The 21,931-nt window shown below is 36.3% G+C and overlaps 1 protein-coding gene across 2 annotated transcripts; it reads right to left on the bottom strand.

The window, feature by feature from the left end:
* On the bottom strand, positions 12,139-18,535 carry LOC18609153. 2 transcript variants are annotated; one of them, XM_007044159.2, is made up of 9 exons: positions 18,130-18,534; positions 17,936-18,013; positions 16,066-16,743; positions 15,795-15,897; positions 13,777-13,877; positions 13,477-13,651; positions 13,002-13,172; positions 12,807-12,907; positions 12,139-12,714 (listed from the first exon to the last, which is right to left on the bottom strand). In XM_007044159.2, the coding sequence occupies exons 1-9, from the start codon at positions 18,424-18,426 to the stop codon at positions 12,661-12,663; spliced, it is 1,758 nt and encodes a 585-aa protein (XP_007044221.2). In that variant the 5' UTR covers positions 18,427-18,534; the 3' UTR covers positions 12,139-12,660. The 2 variants fall into 2 exon arrangements, with proteins under 2 accessions (XP_007044221.2, XP_007044222.2); XM_007044160.2 differs by lacking the exon at positions 17,936-18,013 and having other exon boundaries at positions 18,130-18,535.

Raw genomic sequence — 21,931 nt, 5'->3', positions numbered from 1 at the left:
TAAAAATAAAAATGTGTTTCACGTGTGAATATTTTAACACCCTTGGCGGACTCGGTTAGATGCCTCGGCCAAGGTATCCCCGAGGATTAGTTTTGGCTTGAGCCTTGTTTTAATAAAAGACATAAGCCTTAACAACTGTTTTGGTAAATTACAAATATTTTATGGTTTAAGAAATAAATTGAAAACATTATGAAATGGGTTGAAATTTGTTGTTTAAACTTGCCTCCATTTTACTCGCCTTTAGATATTTATGATAATGTCTGTTTACTCATTGGGATTGCAAAATCTCACCCAACTCCTTTCCACCCATTTCAGGTTCAGTATAGACTGTAGATAGCTGATCTCATCGAGGACTACCATTGGATCTGCATTTTCCAAACCGTAGGTTCACAGTCCTCTTTACTTTTGTTTATTCGGGGGCCCTCTTGTTATTGTAAATTAAATTAAATATTTTGGCTTACTGTATTTCAGTATGTATAAATTTATTTAGCTTTTACGCTATAAAAATTATTCACGTATAACTCTATAAATATTGTTTTATAAGAAAATAGAATATTTTCCTTAATATTTCTTTTATTTTCTTATTATATTCAAATAACCGTAATTTCGTTTTAAATGAAGATTTTAGACTTTTAAACTCATTTTGAATATGAATTATGTGTTTTGTACTTGTATATTACGTTTTAGCCAGTTTCGAAATTTTTTAGAAAAAAATGACCAAAATACCCTTGTGTGGCGAAAATTTTTGTTTGATTGTTTTTTATCTAAAATAGTATATATTCTCTAAAAACTCGATATTTAACAATGATTGCTCACAGGAAAGGAAAGAAACTGATATGTAAGCCTTGCGGGGTTTCGGTTGGCATTCCGGATAATGAGTGTCAATCGGGACGTTGCGAAACGATTGTCATGGGCCTGAGGGAGGTTCCGGGTCGTGACACTTTGCTTGCGTAATTCTTTAGATTATAAATACCGGTAACTTATTTATGACTTAGCACATATATTAATCTTTTCTAAGGATATTTATCAAGTTCAACCATCATTTCCACACAAATAACCTAGCATATGGCAGCAACTATAAATTTACTTTCATCAATCATTTTCTAAGTCCACATGCACCACAATTTACTTTTACATGCTGCCACAAGCACAAACAATCAATACATATCTCATTTTTCCTTTCTACTTGTGATTTAGAGGTTAGAACGCTTACCTACCACTTAATCTAGCTCAAAATCATCACGCATTCCAAGATTCTTCCACATGCATGCCTCGGGTTCCTTGGATCTTTATTGATCCTTGCTACCACAAACAAAACCTCACATAATAATTGGTTCAAACTACATGCTTTCAAACAAAACATCAATTTCTACCTTCCTTACCTTGAAATCCATAAGGCAAACCACCAAAATCTTTTCAAACCTCAACAATGGTATGTGGGTGGGGAGGAAAACCTCTCAGTTTTCTCTTTTCTCCTCCAAGGCTGAGCCTCCTGCAAGCTTTTCTCTTCCTTTTTCCTTTCTTTCTTTCCTTTCTTCTTTCTTCCTTTCTCTCTCCTAGGGTTTAGTTGGGATGAAAAATGAGGTTGAGAGTTGTGGGTTGGGTGAATAAATGGGTAAGAGAATGGAGAAATAAGAAAAGAAAAGAGAGGAGAAGAAAAACTTGATTTTTATGGTGAAGAAAGAAAAATGGCGTGGGAGGAAGAAGATGGAGAAGAAAAATGCCATCTTAAAGAGATAAGGATCAGCCATGGATAAGAAAGAAAAGAGTCTCATGGAAAAATTATCGTTTTGCCCTTCAAGTTTCTCCCTTTTTTAGTTTAGTCCTCCCAACAATCTTTTAATTCCAATTTCCTTCTATTTTTCTTCCTTTACATGTATGCAAACAAAATATAAAGTTTGCACTTCAACGCAGTATCACCATAATATTTAAATATATACTTACCCATGCTAACTTTATTTAATAAAAACACATGGGCCCCACTAACGTTGTTTTTCTCCAAAATTCCCCCATTCTTCTTCTCCCCCACTTAAATTGATCATATACTCCTCCTTCATGACTAATTTCGATATAAAATAAATGATTAATATTTTAATATTATTTTATTAATAAAATATTATTTATTTCAAGATTTTCTACTTATCTCTTTGGAACCTAAAATGTCTTATTATGCCCCGATTCACTTTCAAATCACTTTTTATCTTGCTAAGTCATCCTCCATAAAAATATTATTATTTAATTGTTATTTCTTGGCATGCGAAATATTTTACTCTAGAATATTCCTTTCACCCGCCACCGCTCTTTGACACTTAAAAGTACATCAATTAGCCCTTTGTCTTATTGATACGGTTATATTGACTATTATACGAGGGTATGGGGTATCACAGTAGAGCACTAGTCTGTTGTACATTTCCAGGATTCCCCTTATCTATTTAGAATACTTGCAACATGTAACTCATTAACTTTACAAACCCAGTTCCCTAGCCAAACAAGTCAACCAAGCAAGCACATCAAACCACTTTATCAACACAGAAATGTCCTTTTCTCATTCAATACTAGTCGAAATACAAAAGCAAAAAGAAAGGAAAGGAAGCATGGCCTTCATTCATTCAGACATTATCGTTTATAATTTCCTAGCTAAAAAATAAAACTTACCAGACCTCATGGGTTCAAAAGCAGCCTCTGGTTCCTAACCCCATTGACAACGATAATACTAGGCCTTTTTGGCTCAATCAAGTAGGAATATAGTCCTTGAGACCCTCTACTTCAGTGAACAATATCAACCCTTGAGACAGCATCAATCAAAGATATTGATCAAATTCACTTGCCTTTGAACCCCTTCTTTCGCAAGATGGTTTGCAACTTGATTTTTTTCTCTAAGAATATGGTTAACCTCCCATCTTGAAGCGCTCTTTTTCAATCTCTCAATGTTAAGTATCCATTTGCGCATCTTCCAAGGGGCTTCATTTGGATTATTAACCCACTTGACAGCATTTTTAGAGTCACTTTCTACAATCAAAACATGTGTTAAAGCCCATTGTGATGTTGAAAAATCAAGAAACCTCTCTAATTGCTCAAACTTCTGCAATGTTTGCATCTCCCATTCCTATTGCCTTAGAAAAACTAATTTTCATACAACCATTTTCATCTTGCAAGGCTCCTACAATCTCGACCTCCCCAGGACTTCCTTGAGTAGCTCCGTCAACATTAAATTTCATCATTCCTTGGCCTGGTCAGATCCACTCTTCCACTTGTCTGCTAGTGCTGGCTTTAAGTAATCTCAGTCTCGATCTTGGGTTCCTATAGGTATCCATAATAACACTATACACATGAAGCCATTTGGCTTTTGCCCAAGTGGCAACTCTCAGTTTACTGGCCTCATAAACTTGATCAACGTCTTAAGTTTTCCCTTAGAATACTAGATCATTCCTATAAATCCATAATAACTAGACTATTGCATAAAAAACCATTTTCCAAATTTTAACCTTTCCCCTTTTAACTAACACATCATCCCACATGCAGAAAAAACTATTAATGTTCCCTTGAACTGCCCATTACACCTCCTAATCATAGCTCCATTTTGACCACAATTTCCATGTTTCATGGCAATGGATAAAGAGATGACTTATTGTTTCTTGTTGTTGTTTGCAAATAGCACACAAAGCTGCATCAGAGGATATCATTCCAAGTCAAACCAGCTTTTGTTTGACAGCGACTCTTCCATGTAGTAGTTGCCAGGTGAAAACATCAATTCTATGTGGTGCTAAGTTTGCTCAGACCTCTCTCCACCTATCCCTGTTGCTACCCTTAAAATGTAACACCTCTTTACAAATGGATTTCACTGTATAACAGTCGGATGTCATCCCTCTCCACACTAGTTTATCATCCATTTCCTTACTCAAATGGTATTCCTCCGTTGTGGTTCTGAACTGGTGCCATTGTTGTTCTTCCCACCCAAACAATGCTCTTTTAAGCTCAATGTTCCAGCTCCACAATTCATTCTCCCATTGTCCATACTCACTTATGCAACCATTCTTGTTTTGAGCAAGTGCATAGATATTAGGGAAGCGATCTTTTAAGGTTTCCCCTTCCATCCATATGTCTATCCAGAATCGAATATTCTCACCATTTCCAACAACCATCTATAAATTATTGTTAACTTGCAAAAGTACTTTGTTAGTAGCTGATAAAGGCTTAATGATATTCTTCCAGGTTATGGAGAATTTCCTATTAGTATTTGTGTCGAGTAAGAGACTATTGGGATCACCTCCTATTTTTCATCAATCACTCTTTTCCACAACTTGATTTCTCACTACTATACCTCTAAATCCACTTGTTTAGTAGGACTTTAATTTTTATCTCTAAATCAATAACCCCCAAACCCCCATCCTCCTTGTATCTACATATTTTATCCCACCCCACGTAGTGAACCTTTCGTTTCTCATCTATCTCACTCCAAAGGAACCTTCTCTTAATTTTTTCTACCTCTTTTTTCACTTTTTTTGATAACTGAAACAAAGATATTAAAAAGATCGATAGACTCCTTACGACTGACTTCAAAAGTGTAACCTTGCCCCCCACTGGTAGCATTTTTGTCATCCACCCTGCAAGTCGGTTCTCAAATTTCTCAATGATTGGTTTCCACATTCCAACCGAACTATGCTCGTTCCCAAAGGGAGCCCTAGGTAAACTGTAGGCAACTCTCCCACCTTGCAGGCAAGACATTCAGCCCCCTATTTACCAAGTTGTTCTCCACCCGAATCCATATCAAGCTACTTTTATTAAAGTTTATCTTCAGCCTAGATATTAATAAGAAACATTTCAACACCCTTTTGACATTTTGAAGGTTTTCTAACTCTAGCCTACAACATATCATATTGTCATTAGCGAATTGCAAGTGAGAGATTGTGAGGCCATTATTACCGATCGAAACCCCATGACATAGTCTAATGTCCTCAACCTTACACATAAGTTGATTGAAAGCCTTTGCCATAATGTTGAAAAGGAAAGGTGAAAGAGGGCATCTTTGTCTAAGCCCTCGCTCCATCTTAAAAGGCTTCTAGCGACCCCATTAACTAACACCAAAACCTTTGCTGTCTTCAAACACCCTTTGATCCATTTTTGCTATTGAACTCCAAACCCCTTTTTTCTCAACACAAATTAAAAATCTTCAATCCATGCTATCGTAGGCTTTCTCAAAATCCACTTTGAATAAAAAACCACCTTCACTTCCCTTATTTAAGAAATCGATTATCTTATTCGCAATTAGTGCACAGTCTGTCAATTATCTTCCTTTTACAAAAGCAAATTAGTTTTCCCCAATCACCTCCCCTATCACCTTCCTCAATCTATTAACAAGTAGCTTTGCCACAATTTTGTACACGCTCCCCACAAGGTTGATAGGTCTATGTTCAGCAACGGTGGATGGATTGGTAACTTTGGGTATGAGTGTGATGAAAGAGTTGTTTGCCCCTCTTTCAAGCTCTCTCTTCTCATAAAAATTTTATAAACACTGCATCATTTCTTCCTTAACCAAATCCCACTGATTCTAAAAAAACTCAAGTTGAAACCATCAGGCCCTAGGGCTTTGTTGCCATCACAACTACAAAAGGCTTCCCAAACCTCTCCCACTATGAACTTCCTCTCTAGAAACTCCACATTATCCTCACTTATAGTTTTAAAAGGGCAGTCAAACTCTCTTAACGTAAGCACTTTTTTACTCTTATAAAACTTAGTAAAGTATTTTGCCACTTCACTCTTCACCTCTTCTAGCTCACTTATGTTAGTGTTCCCTATTTGCAACTGTTGTATGAGGTTTATTCTTCTTCTAGCTGAAGCCATCATATGGAAGAATCTTGTATTGTGATCTCCTTCCAAAACCCATTTCATTCTGGACTTCTGTTGCCATTCTCTCTCCTCTACTCTATATAACTCCCATAATTTGGCTATTTTCCCTACAATCTCTTCCCTCGTTCCCTTACTCTCGACACCCTTTTTGCCTCTTTTCATTAAGTTCTTGCAATTCCTTTTCACCCTTTGATATTTTCTCGCTAATACTCCTAAAAACTCTCTTTTTCCATTCTTTTAAAGCCAGTTTCAGGTCCTTCAACTTTTTCCATAGCCCTTCTCCTCCCTCATTCCCTCTTCTAGCATTATTCTAATAGTCTCTCACCACCACCTTAAAGCTCTCTTCCTCTATCCAGTAGTTGAAGAACTTGAATAGTTTTGGTCCCCAATCGATCTTGCTCACCCCAATAATTATCGGATTATAATCCAATAGAGAACTTGTTAGGCACCATTGAACCATTGTCTCGTCCATCTCCAATAATTCCACATCAATCAAATATCGGTCAAGTCTACCAAAAGCGGGTTTTTCCTTATTATTGCACCACGTGAACATACTACCTTTTAGCGGAAGATCAACAAGGCCAATCTCATTAATGAATTAATCAAATTGTGCAGCAGCTCTCCTTACATTCCCTCTCCCAATCTTTTTTTCCTCTTTCCTGACGATGTTGAAATCCCTCCCTAAAACCCACCAGATTTCAGCCACAGCCATGATCTCACTCAACTCTTCCCAGATCACATTTCGCTCTCCCTCATCATTTGAATCGTACACGTTTTGAAACCCAACCTTTATTCTAATCCCTTTCATCATTCCAATTAAAAGCAAATAATTTTTATGAATGATTACCTCTTTAACCTTGAAAAAATCCTCTTGCCACATACACAACAAATTGCCCGACCTTCTTTCAGATTTCACTACTCTGCCTTAGACTCTTTCTTTCAACCATATTCTTTCGTACAACCCGTTGTATGGGTTCTGTATCTTTATCTGTTGGATAAAGACCATATTCGGTTTACTTCTATTGATGGCTCTTCTTAATGCTCACTTTTTTCACTTTTGCATAAACCCCTTAAATTCCATGACAATATTATCATTGAAAACCAGAGATCCCACAGATAACATACTTGACGTTCAAATCATCAACTTGCTAGTCTGAGTGCTCTAAACCCTCCATTTCCCTTATCACTTCATTCTTATTGTCACAGCCTAATTTTCGGGTCATGACTGGCGCATAGACCCAATGGGCACAGCCCACTAAGCCCAAGCAAGCCTCTTTATGTAATCTTGTCTATTATTTCATCACTCATTTCCCTAGTCACATTTCGTAATTCTTAACTATAAGTATTTCAATAATAGACTATGACAACCAAATATCTACATTTTTATTATCTCAAAATAATGTCACCCATTGCCAACTCATAATGGCACCATAAATCAAAGTATACATATTTTGATCATAACATGCACCTTAGTGATTTACATCACGTGTGCGTATACACAAGCAAAAGACTCTTGACTACCAGTGGAGTGACCTTGGCTGAAGATACAGCTACCGAATGCCATAGTTCCTACCAAAAAGACGGATATACGTGGACACCTCAATCTAGATCCCAACTACCTCTGAATCTGAAAACATGAAGTTGAAAAGAGTGAGTATAAACTCAGTGAATGAACATAGGAAAGGAACAAACAAACAATACGAAAAGTTTTAGAAAACATGATGCACTTATGCTTAAAAAAATAAACAATGCAATTTAGCTTAATTTCTTGTTAAAACCCCTCAATTCAAACTTGATTATTTTATCGCTCAATCCAAAAAGATCCATGATCAATAAGGATGTCAAGGAGTGAGAACTGAAGCAAGTATCCAAACATGGCAGAGAGTTTCTCATTGCAACAAGATTGCAATTTGGCTGCAACAAGAACAGTGGCGAAATTTACACTTCTCAACTTGAGAGTTTCTCGTTGCAGCGAGAATTCAGCGAAATCCAAAGCAAGAGTTAAGACCATCCACTCGAGAGTTTCTCACTGCAGCGAAAATCTGGGCTAGGTCAAGCCCCCAGCACCTGAGAGTTTCTCACTACAGCGAGAATGAAATTTCGCTACAGTGAGAAACAAGGCAATTAAGTTAGAAGAATTTTTGTTACAATGAAAATTCATTCTTGTTACAATGAAAATCAATTTGGAAGCATTTAATAATTTCAACATTCAATATTCAATGCAATCACATAACATTTTCCCTAACCTCTTTATGATATGTGTAAACATGTATACAACTACCAGCTCACCAGCTCATGTGCACTTCCACATCACACATAGCTGAAATCATGATGTGCACTCCCACACCGCACATAACTGATACTGTCATGTGCACTCCCACACTGCACATTGCAAATATCATCATGGACTCTCCCGCACCACATCATCACCAGCATGTGCACTCCCACACCGCACATGCTCGATTATAATTACACACAACATTATCGTTCAAGGCATAACATACATATCATCATAATATAGGAACACATGAATTCATCACATTTCACATTTCACAACATAAAAACGTTTCCTCAAGGGCTTGTCCCCATGCATAGTTTAAAGAAAAGACCAATAAAATAGTTCAAGTGATTCAATCAAACACTTATGCATTTATCCCAAAACATTTTAATGCAAGTTTACTCACTTGTCTTTGTTGATTCTTTAATCGACTCCAACTTTCACTAATGCTCCAAGTGGAGATGTGGGGTCTCGTTAGAACCTATCACACACAATAGCATCACAACCAACTCAATTGACATGAATATTATTCCAAAAGCTATTTCCTAAATCAAACTTTACTAGTTATTCCTAACTAATTTCCAATTACCATTTGACTAGTCATCTATTTGTACTATTCTAGTCACACTAAGAGTAAATAAACAACCCTCAACAATAAAACAGCCCATAACCCTAATTATTGGCCATCATCAACAACTTTAAAATCAACCCTAACTCACTACTCACCTTGGTGGTTTTGTAGTTGAATTCCTTTTCAAGAGTTTTTCAAGCTATTATAGAAAATCTCTCTCTCTCTCTCTCTCTCTCTCTCTAAAACGTCTAACTAGTGAAAGAAAGTGCTGAGGAAAGACAATTGAGGGCTCTTGAGGTGACAGAGTGAAAGAACACGAAAAGTCTTATAAACAAGTGTATAAGAACACGAAAAGTCTTATAAACAAGTGTATAAAAACATAAGGTTTAGAGTTTCTATGAGAAAGTCATAGATATTTCAAGGATGGCTTCCATGGAAAATGGAAAGCTAGAAATGGGGAGGAGAAATGGGAAGAAGAAGAATAAGCTACTGGAAGTGAGGAGAAAGTGCTGGAAAAATGAGATATTTATACTTGGGTTGACTAAAGTTTCAAACTATTTACAAAAATGCCATTCAATAGTTGACTTTGCCTTCTTCTTCCATTTGGTTCAAACTTTTTTCTCTTTTAACACTAAGAAAAGGTCCACAATAAATTAGAAGTACTCAAGTTCATAAAAACATAAAAATTTAGACTCAAGACCCAAAATGACCATTTTACCCCTACTACGAAAATTATTATTATTTCTATTTTCTTCGTTTATTTCATTATTATATACATCATTCATTTATTCCTTAGGCTTACTTAGACCTTAATAATATTAGAAAAACCCACTTCTAGGAGCTCACCAAGAAAATGACGGAGCTACCCTTAATCCACGTCATCGTGTCTACCTCCGCTACACATCTATGAAGGTCGAGGTTTTACACTTGTCTTCTTGGAATTTCAAGCCAAGAATACTGCCAACGTCTAAAGTTTTCAATACTTCATCCCTCAGCCTCACCTGCTGACATGCACTCTTTGTGTCCCTATCCTTTTCTCCTTTTGATTCCCCGTTTTCACTACCCTTTCTCGTAGACCTTGTTTCTCCTTTGCTAGCGAATTGTGCATCCTATCTTGACCTTTATCAACTTGACCCACCCCTTTTGTCCACCCTCCCCTACCTTTCCGTTTCTTTACCATTCCTTTGCTTTTGCCCTTCTGTCTCTTCAGCTTAATCCCTTATTTTCTCCTATTCTTATTTACTCTAAAGTAGATTTATCAATGGTGTATCCTCTGATGGAGATAGACCCAGATCTTTCTATTTTGTTTCAAGCACCTTTGACTTCTTTATCATTCTTGATTTTTTCTCCCTTGATCGTTCCCCCACTTTTGATCCCTGATGGTCAATCCCGCCCCCCTTTGAAATTTCACTTGTGTCGCACTCATTTTCTCCCAAAGGCCTTCCTAAGATCTACTCTGCTCTTGTCTCCAAGGATGCACCAAAGTCAAGCTCATACTCTTCGGCTTCAGATTGGCCTTCACTTATTATTAGATTTGGGCTCACCTCCCTTCTAGTTTTGATTCGTAGTCTACTTGGTCTTATTTCAGCATCCCATTTACCAGTCCACAATCCCTTGGCCTTAAAGGTCTTGATCCATTCATTTGCTTTTGAGTTTGGGTTGAATGACTCCTCCCTATTACTCCATTCATTGCTTGAATCAAGCCCATCTGTAGCTATTTTTTTTCCTTTTCCAAGTTGGACTGTTTGGCCTTTTTTCTTTGCTTAGGCTATTCTCCTCAAGGTTAACCAACTTCTCGTGACTACTTCTTATAATTCCAAGGCTCAAATTTTCCTCTCTATTTTTACTTGATCTTTCCAAATCTTCACTCCTATCACTACTCTTTTCTCGAGACTCTAAGACCATGTCAATCTCTTTTTCTTGCAACTTTTTCTTCCTCACTGCAAAATGTTTCCCCTACTGCTTGCTACTTTGCTTTGTCTTTTGATCCTTTCCTAACTCCATCTGAACCGTTGATTTTGAATTGCATTTTTCAACGATTGGAGATGGATTCCTTTCCCCTCCCATCTTCGTCACCCATCTCTCAGCTCCGATCTCCACCAATTCTGCCATACTTCTTATTGATGTTTCTTCCATTGCTGTCATCGTTTTTCTACCCAAATCGTAAGTTTCCATCCCGATAATTTTTCTTTTATTTTGATAACTTTGCCATTCATGATGATCTTCGGACAATCTAGATCATTCTCTTGCTATTAAACTTCAACTTTTATGAGGGCATAGTCTAACCTGCTCTTCATCTTTGTTACCTTGTCAACTTGAAGGAATTTTCCCCATGATTTACCTAGCGCCTCGAACATTTTTTGGTGCTAGAGGTGAGCAGGTAATTCTTTCAGATTATAGTGTTGAATTTTTTCAAATCGCCTTCCTAACATCGCTACTTGTTTCACCAGCGTACCATCCATATCCTTTGTCTCGTTAAAAGTCACAATCACGTTTAACCCCCCTGATGGTCTCACTGTTGCGATGATCCCTTCATGCATTAAGCTACTCTGTAATTGCTGGTAGCTTATTAAAGGTTTTAAGCTCTCTATCGCGCTACGCTTCAGCCATTCAATCTCATCTTCCTCAATGTCCACTATAATCCCATCCACCTCTTTGTTCCAAACGTTCTTCACCTGTTTTGTAGTAGGAGCATTTGCAGGTTCCCTGTTTCCATTTGCAACAAGTACGTCTTTATAAGACTTTTGAGTGCTTGCTTCCCCTGTTTGTGGTTCTATTGATTCGCCCTGCTCTTTTCTCTATCCCCAATCACTAGTGAGGTGGCTTCTTTAATTAACAAGTGTCTTCCCTTCAACTTTACATTTTGTCCATATCGGATCGCTCTTTGCAGTTCTTCCACTATCCTATAACGGATGAAAGCATACGTTGTCATTCGTCTTCTTGGCTGGTTGGGTATAAATAGATTAACAACACCGAATCAGTTAAAGAAATTTTTTAGTTCTCTCCACTGGGTGTTCAAACTAATATTGTTAATGTAAGCAAAGAACACCCTTCTCCTCCATCGTTAGATATCGAAAATCCTTGTCTCCCTCCACTTTTCCTCCTGCCCTACCCCTCATTTACTAATCCTAACACTCGGACCTATCCTATGGTATTACTCTAGTCTCCTGCCCTCTCTCTTACTTTTCCTAAGGCTTTTCCTCTCTCTGTGTCCTCTCTTCGACACTCATCCTCTCTTGTAGGTGTTGTTGACTTCTTACTGTTCAAAATTATTTACTTCCTATTGTCGCTTATATATTAAAAAAAAAGTAATTTACTTTTGTATTTATACAAACTTTTTACTTTTTTATTTTCAAAAGAAATTGTATCCACACAATCATGAAAAGAAACAATTTATTACATTTAAATTTACAAAAATGTCTATAACTATAGAAATTTGAAATTAACATGCAACTCCCCTGAATCTACGTGAATTAGAAAGGAATCGAACTTGAAATAATCCAAACACACTATAATTCAAATTCAAAAAGTCCAAACTCTAAATGATTAGAAGCCGAAACAACCAAAACTCAAAATAACTCTAACTAGTGGCCAGCTCTACCCTGAACACTAATTACCACCTCTAACTGAAGCTCATAAGGACACCACAAATACCTTTCATTGTATTTTTTTTTTTTTTTGTGCAGGGGTGTCGGCGGTTTCAACCCCAACAGTTTCCTTGATCACAATCATCAATATACAATTCAGAAAAGGACCTATTCCAAACATCAGTATAAATTCAGCTAATTCAGCTCTGGATGGTCTTTCCTGTATTCGTTGTTTAATTTGCAATGCATCCCCCAATGTGATCAATCACATTAACTCTGCCAAGATTACAACCAAAGGGTCTATTACGCCGCTGGGAAAAACCAATCGCTGTTTACCAAATCTTTCGCAACAATGCTTCGTGGCCCAGATATCATGATTAATCATAATGACTAAGAAACTGGAGTATACATGGGTAAACTTGCTCCACTGCCTGCAGTTCCAACAAATTTAGAAACATTATACATGGCATCAGTCAAATAACAATCGATAACCTGTCAAATATTTTCTATCAGTAGTGCTTACCAATCGTCCTCCCACCAAATCATAATGTGCATAATGGGGACCCTGATGTTCTCCAAATACTTTATAAGTAACCAAGTTCTCCGGAAAAAGCTTCACAGTTTCTGGTTTGAACAATAAGAAGGAATAAAAATATAAACATCTATGAAAACCATACGAGACAATTTGCATTTAACTAACCACAAGGTTACCACCTACCTTCTACAGCTTCAGGTGGGCAAATTAAATCTTGATCTCCTGCAACGGCTAGGATGGGGACATTGCTTTTATGTAGATGATCCTTGTAGAAAAATTTACCATTCCTATCACATAACCCCCTTTCTCGGAAAGCTGTTGTGAGCTGCAGAATAAGTTTGGCTGGTATGGTACCTTGAAACCACAAATATTATGCAAATCACTATATAGCAAAGAACAAAAGCAGAAAATTTGATGAATTCAAAATACAGCAACTAGAGATTACATTCAGAGGCAACTATCACCAGAAATCAGCAACAGAAATAACAAGGTATAAAATCAGAAACCCAAGTTTTGTTTGAGAATCATATTATTGATTTTCTGTGACATTTACATCAGTATACTCAGGTGTTCATTACATAGAAACAGAAAAGCTTAGATTCCAGCAAGAAAGCTGTAATATTTCACAAGAAGTGAAGACAAGTATGCCCATACTTACAGAAGTTGTTTAAGACGAGCTTTTTTAGCAACTCTGGATGCATCATGTCCTCTGCTGATATTAGATTATTAAGCCATGCCAAGACGTAAGGAGGCCGAGACGATAGAGGATAAGCAGCCGCCAGTAATGTTCCCAATGGAACAACAGGGACATTAAGAGCTTGTGCAGGATCTGCCTGCATACAGATGCCATGATATTACTTTCTGAAGGAACCTATTTCTCTAGAACTTTTAAGTAGGTAGTTATCAAAATCACATCAACATAGCAACTAAGGCATATGACACTGGTTTACCCACTTACAAGAGGTAAGAGCAATTTGAGTGTCGATTTTGAAGATGTGTAATCAAGTGATGATGCCAAAGTAACAACAGCCTTTAGTTTAGGTTCCCTTCCTTCAGAACCTTACAAGATGATATATAACATACAATCAATGATGATTTTATCGACATGAAAAGAAAAAGAAAGTATACTAAACAAAAGCACATTAAAACTAATACTAACAAATACATTGAACAACTAAGTCAAGTTTCATTTCTCAAGCATTCAAACTATAAATACAGATCTTCCACTGTTTATAAGTTATATTGAACAAAGCAGTATTCTATGATACTAAGAAAATATTTTACCCTAACAGTAACACCGGTTTGGGCAGAAGCAAGTTGAAAATTAACTAAAGCAGCAACAAAATGCTATAACAGTTCCTTGTCTTTCCTTAGCCAAGCTAATACACTTGTGCCTTGCAATCATGACAGAACTCACTACCTCATTCATATTCAATTTTGAGATGGGATATATAGTTTAAGCAATGGACCCTTGGCAGAATTTCAAGACAGATACTATCCAATGCCCAGGAATCAACAGGTTTGTTGTTAAACTCAACTCTGGAATCCACTAAATGAAAAGCATCCACATTCAATTATTAGGGGTCTGTTTAGTATCGTTTCCTGTTTTACATTTTCTGTATTTAAAAATTTCTAATTAATCACTTTCTACAAGAATAAAGTGAAGATATTAAGAGTAAAGCTGATAATATATTGAAAGTACTGCCTCCATGATACATGTAATCATTACATCATCATAGTAAAGCAGCATTGCATCAAGCATCCTGAGATTGGCAAGGGTACTAGAAACAGCTAAAACCATTATTTTCTCATTCTTGGATATGTAAAGATGCCAAACCTGACAACAAGCTCACTCACATTTTGAGTGATTGATGCTGTGCTGGAGATGAGCTATATCAAAATTTAATCACCATTTAACACAAAATCAGAACTACTCAGTTGTGTACAAAGCTAAAAAGAGAAGAATTATTGTTTCAAGTACGAATTTTAATACATGAAACATAAGGGGAACTGGAGAAATATACCATTCAAATGTTTAGCGGTTGCTTTTTAACATCAATCATTAAATGTCATTAAGTGGCAGATGACCTTTATAAGGGCTTATCAGATAGTGTTTTCTATCATTCATTACAATTTGACAAGAGTACTACTAATTGGCACAACTCTCACCATCCAATAATGAGGCCAACTACTCAAATTAGAGCTTTTATTATCTATGAGTAGTCAACCTCATTGTCGGACTCTGAGAATCGGACAAAGTAGCATTTTCCATTTGGTAATTGGATTTCTGAAGTTGATAACTTTTCCTAATGAAACTAGTTGATACACCTTGTCCACATGGCATTTGGATCCCATCTTCTTCTGATTCCCCAATATTTACCAAAGAAAGAAATCTTAAAATAAATAACAAAATATACAAATATAACAGGACCAAAAGGTAGAAAAAGGCTTATCAGGATTGAAAGATGAAATTTAAAAGTACTGTCTAACTAGAAATGTGACATAGATAGGGCTCATCCATTAGAATAATAAAATAAATAAATAAAGAAAAAGAAAAAGAAAAAGAAAGCAACAGATATACCAATAAAAGGTTAAGCTAAATGAAAGCATAGTATAACCAGAGTGAGAGCCAGCTTATTTTTGTAGCACTGGAAACTTCAATATGCACTCTGTGAGGGTTTAATTGCTCTTAATTTAAGTGATTATTAAATAGGTGATGATGCATAAAGAATTTGTACAGCTTAAATCATTATAATTTGTTTCCTCCACTGAATGTTGTAGCTCTAAGACAGTTTTATAGTAGTGGGTGATAAATTGTTATTTTAAAGCTTTGAAGAAGAGAAGCTCACCCACAAATTTCTCCTATAAGGTTTTTAAAGTGTAGTTCAGCTAATTGAGGGATGAATCCTGCTTTGCCTTTATGCAAGGATGAAAATCATCGCAATATGACATGAGATTCAAATGATGGTATCTTACCACACTGTGACAGCATGGCGTAAAGCAATATGCCTCCCATTGAGTGACCAATTGCAAGCAATTTTCCATCATTTGGCTTTGTTTGTGCCCTTATGTATTCCATCTTTATGAAAGAAAATCAAAATTGTCAATTCAAACTAAAGACAGTAGGCATGAATGGTAGGTAAAATGTAAAATAGCAAATGGAATACATAACATTCTATTTAAGAAAGTAAAATAAAAATGAGTCAGCATTTGCATAGCCTTCCAGCATGGCAAAATGTCACCTCACCGCAGCAGGGACATCCTCCTCCAGATAGTGATCAAAATCCCAATCATACTTCACGATCAAGTCAAGTTGTTTTTGAAAATCTTCTATTGTAGAAGAAAGCCGCTCTTGTAGATCAATGAACTGAGGTGAAACAGATCGTTGGCCTTCTTCAATAATATTTACAAGTCTTTGACTCAGATCTCTAATTTGGCTAGCAATACCTGAATTTTGTTGTCTTTCCAATAAGTAGGAAAGCTTCCCCCTTACCTCCTCAAAGCGTTCAGATAATTGAGAATCTTCCAAAAGTTTTGATATTTGATCAAATAATTTAGCAGAGATAAGTCTTGATTGACCATCACTTAGAAAGCCAGAAAGTCTCTCGGACAAACGCATGAAAATTTCCGTCAACTTTGTCACCAATTTTGATTCATCCCATGCTGTTCCAATCCCTATCGAATCTTCTCCAAGAAAAGAAATCTCAGAATCTGAAAAGGAACCAGAAACATTAGTTGGCTGCTGCTGAGCAGGAGAAACTCCATTTGTCACACTCTTAGCCACAGCTTCCATCTGCTCCGACACTGCATCAGCAGTTTCCTTAATTTCTTTAAAATTTGATCCCTGCACACTCAATCCAGCACCACGAACTTCAAGAATCCATGTGTCAAATCCTTGGCCAGACATGTATCTCGCAAACGAAGACTGCAGATGCATATTACATTTAACAGGAAAAGGATCATATATCAGTAAAGAGAAGAAAATAAAATTCAGCATCTCAAAAGTTATAAGTGAAAGTTGGAAGACAGCATTGTTCATTTGACTTTGAGTGTAGGTATTCATCTAAGTATGTAAGAAAGGGCATGATAATTGGCACTCTTAACTGTGAGAGAGCGAGATTTTGTGACGTAATTCTTCCATAAATACATAAGCTATGGTATTGACTAACCAACGGTATACATACAAATGATTCAATACGTGTATGAAATGTTTTCTGATAGAAGACAAGAGGTTGTGACTGTTGGTGCCATAGAGGCCCCATAGAGACTGAGCTGTCATACATGACTTTCTCTTTGAGTAAGGTTCAATAAGTTGCCTGAGGGCTCATAGTGCAGCAGACTTGGACTCAGAAATTATCACATCTCCCAGGTAGTTATCACCTTGATAAACAGAACTAATGATACACTGTGATTTATCTTGGTGCAGTTATAACGTGGGCAGCTGATAACCCACAACATGTAAGCCTAAATGGTCTTTATGGAGCTCATCAGATGATGGTTTCTATGAAGCATCCTGAGGATTCAAGAAAACCCAAACCGAACAAGTTTTGGGGTTCTAGTAATTACACATAAAAGATCATATGTTCATTACTCTTGGCCACTCCATCAGCAAATACAGCTAAACAACATATCGTGTGCACTTGGGCAAAATGCACTATATAACCTATAGAACCTGAAAAGAAAAAAAATTTTCCAATTGTACAAATGCCAAAAAAGTGCATTGATAAATTAAAGGAAACAGAAGACTGGTGCACATGAAAAAATAGCTTCTTCTTTGTTTTGCTTTTATAATAATTTACAGTAAAAAAAATAAAGCCATTTAGCATGAATTCCTCAGCCCAAATTACAACTAAAATAAGAAGAAAATGATAATAGGATTTAGAACTGTTTTACACTTTCACTTTATACTCTGCTGTTTACATCCTTGACGAACCGTTTTAATTCTTCTTTTAACTACCAGAAAATAAGAAATGTAAACATTCACTCGAAGCAAATTTTAACCCAACTATCCTTCATATCGTTGATTAAAACAGAAAACCTCATATTTAACTATTTCAAAACTAAGAAAGAAAAAAAAGGAAATTAAAATAAGATTTTTGAAAAAAAAAAAAAAGTACCCCAGGAGAAAGATCGTAACCAATGGCATTAGTCCCTACTCCAGACAATAATAACAGCGGGTGATTTCTCCGAGGCGCCTGTTAGAAGCAATAATAATAATTTCATTTCATCTATCTATAAACAAAAACGATTAGAAAAAGCAAACAAACAATAGTGATAATCATTCTAGAAAAGTGGAAAGAAAACCAAAGACCTGAGGAGGAGGGTGATAGCGCCAGAGGGCAAGGCGCCAATCACAATTAGGCACGGACACATAATGAAGCTCATCGGCGGTACAAATCGAAGGCTTCTCGGAAACGCTGCCGTCGTTGGAGAAAGCTCTAGGGAGCGGCCCGAACGACGCTTTGGAAGAATGGAGAGGTCGAGGGAGAAGGCGACGCGCAGGGACGGAATGAGGGAGCGTGAAGCTCCTAGTATTGAGAGAGAGAAAGGTGGAGGAAGCTATGTGAAGAGCGGAGCGCATATCGGATTGGATTTGGAGATTCGACATTCTGTTTTTGCTTTCGGTTTGCGTTTACTTTTGCTTTTACCGGAAGGAAGCGTAGAGTTACAAATAGTGCGGTCGCTGCTCCGACATTTGACGCCGTGGCGTGTTTTTGTACAAAGTTTAGTCTTGGCTTTGGGATTTTGTTTAGGATTTCACATCAAAGAGATTGAATGATAGTCGACGTCGGCGTGGCATTGGAGTAAGGTGGGCACGTGGTGGTGCCACATCAAAGACCTCCAAAATGGAAAATGCAATAAGGCATCTATTTAGCTTGTTGTCTTAGTAAAATAGTATTCGATCATAGTTATTAATATCATCTAATATGTTATATGTGATACGATAAGATATTAATTGAAACTGATAAATATCAATAGTTATATCACAATGTAATTATCATAACTCAATTTTCGGACCATGACCAACGCAAAGGAACAATGGGCTCAGCCCACCAAGCGCAAGCAAACCTATTTACACGATCTTAGACATTAAACCATATTCCTCTAGAATCTGAAATTTATAATGCTCAATTATAATTTCTTTGAAAATAACTTATAAAACCCAGTCATGTATTCATAATGACATCATCAAACATTATATACATACATATAATTTGACAAGTGAATCTCAACATTTCATAACAAGTGGTCATATGCACGTAATTAGAACTTAACCGTCAGCGAAATAACTCTAGGCACAGTTGCTAACATCTAATATCATGGTAAACCTAGCGAGCAATGGATAGAGAGGAATACCTCGTCTTAGAATCCAATCACTTTTGACTCTGACAATCTAAAACATGAAGTTTAAAAAAGAGTGAGTATAAACTCAGTGAGTGAACATAGGAAGGGAACAAGCAACGTTAAGGAAAGTTTAGAAATCATGATGCACATTTTTGAAAACAATGCAATTTAGTTTAGTTCTTATTAAAATCCCTCCATTAAACCCTTGGTTATTAAATCCTTTAATGATGAATGAACCATATTCAGCATGAAATTGGAAAGAGAGGAAATTTCCAGCAATCATCCAAGCAAGGCAATATAAACCGAGTGTTTCTCGCTGTAATAAAATCAATTTACAAGTAAATGAAAAATTTTCAAGATTCATCATGCCATACAATCACAAACACTATCATAAACTTTCTATAATATTTAAATATACACATATACCATCATGCATACCATCCCTCCATATTCAACTCATGTGCACTCCCTACTCGCACATGGCCGGGTCATCATCAGCTCATGTGCACTCCTACACCGCACATAGCTAGGTCATCATCAGCTCATGTGCACTCCCACACGCACATAGCTGGGTCATCATTATCACACAAAAAGGAACATCCAATGCATAATATACATATTCATACAATATGATAACGTATGAACCATTTATATGGCACACTTTCACAAGATAAAAATATTTCACCAAAGGTTTGTTCCCCAGGTATTTTTATTTTTTTTTAAGCAAGAACAAATGGACTTTCAAACGATTCTTTTCAACATGTAGGTACTTCCCAACACATTTTGAAATGCAAGTTCACTCACCTTACGATAATGGGATGTTACATCGCTATTTGATCGGAGGTGTCTTTGATTATTTTCACTGGCCGGTCGCTCAATGTTTACTTTGGCACGCCACCATAGTACTCTAACCTTACCTTGCACTTCCTAGCAATAATACTAACTCAATATCTTTAATTACATACGCATATAGGTAGAACTTTAATCAATTAATCCTTACTCAAATTTATATTTTTCATCCTATCATTAAACCATCTTCAATTAACTCACATTTTAATACATTTTTACTAAAATTACTTATATTAGTTGCTTACGTAATTCCTTATATTATATCTCCGGCAACTCATTTATGATGTCACGTGCCTACTTCACCCTTTTTAAAAAATGTTCGTCCAAATCTATCTTATATTTCCACAGTATTAACTATATTTACAACAACCACAGTAATTTCAAATCTATCCAATTATTTTCCAATTTCAATCCACATTATTTCTCCTTATTTCTTCCAGATATTATACCACTTAACTTAACACTTTCAGCTAAATAATGCAAATAAATTCTTTCGACAACAATAATTCTTCACAACGAATCATTTAAAATTTCTTAACTTCACTTGAGTACTATTCATCAATTTCATATTTTCTTCTTTACTTTAGTCCTATGACACTTCTTAATATAATTTTTAAATATTGTATTAAAGTAATTTAAATTTAATTCATATTACTAATAACCAAAATTTAACTAAACAAGTGGGCTAGCCCCAAATAATCTAACTTCATAACAAGCCCAATAAAAGTAAGGAAATTTTTACCTATTTAGGCTAGGTTAGCCCTAACCCAAGTCTCCACCTTTATTCTCTTTTGGACTTTTCTTTCTTTGTTGCTATTGGGCTCTTTCCATGGGCTTTTCTCATTTCTTCCTATTGGGCCATGTCCATTTTTTTCTTATTGGGTTATGCCTACTCTCTCTTCTTTCTTTCTTTCTTTTTTCTTTCTTTCTTGCTTTCTCGTTTCTTTCTCTCTTTCTTCTTCTCCTCTCTCCCGCCGGTCGGCAGCACCTTTCTTCTCTTTCTTTTTCCTTTCTTACACTCACAAGTTGGCCACAATTTCCTCCTTTTTCTCCCTCTCATCGCCGACAGCAAATTTTTGCCTCTTTTCAACCTCAAAAACAGCAGCCAAAACTGCTCATTTCAGCCTCAAAAATCAACAGCCAAAGCTGCTCTTCTCACCCTCAAAACCGACAGCCAAAACCTCAAAAATTGTGAGACCCTGTCACACTCGATTAAAACACGATATTGTATCGAGTGATACAACTAAGTTAAATCGAACCTTGAACTAGTTCAAATAGAAATTCTAAGAGGAAATTGAAAATTTTGAAACCCACAGAATAACTTAGAATAGTGATTCGGAGTTCAAGGTCCAGTTTGGAGTCCATCAGGAAAATTGACCGATTAGAGACAAAACGGTCATTTTACCATTTGATGATTAAATGGAGATTTCTAACCAAGATTTGATCACATTTGACCAAGAATAATTATATGAAATATAATATTGATTATTGGAGTATAAAATGATGTTTAGTAGTGAAAATTTGTGACTCCCAGTATTTTTGGAGCACAAGGGTAAAATGGTAATTTTGCCACTAGAGGACTAAACGAGAATTTTTATAAAACATTTTTTTGCCCCATTTGGTTAATATTGATCAATATTAGTGTTATTTTAGGTTGAAAAGTAGAAATAATGAGATTCCGGTACATTTCGAAGTATAGAGGTAAAATCGTAATTTTTTCATCCCAGGGGTAAATCAGTAAACTTTTTGCCCCAGCACTTGGCAAGACCAAGGGATTTTAATTGTGGTAGGATTGGATAAATACCAGAATATTTGTGGTGGAAAATTAAGAAGAAAAAGTCAAAAAGTTAAAAATTGGGCCAATAAGCATGTGACACATGGCATGCTTGATTATTTTATTATTTTCTATAGAAATCAGC

The sequence above is a fragment of the Theobroma cacao genome, chromosome 2, assembly GCF_000208745.1.
Source record: "Theobroma cacao cultivar B97-61/B2 chromosome 2, Criollo_cocoa_genome_V2, whole genome shotgun sequence".
NCBI lineage: Eukaryota > Viridiplantae > Streptophyta > Magnoliopsida > Malvales > Malvaceae > Theobroma > Theobroma cacao.
Note: the sequence above shows the minus strand (reverse complement) of the source record. Positions and strands in the feature narration are given on the sequence as shown.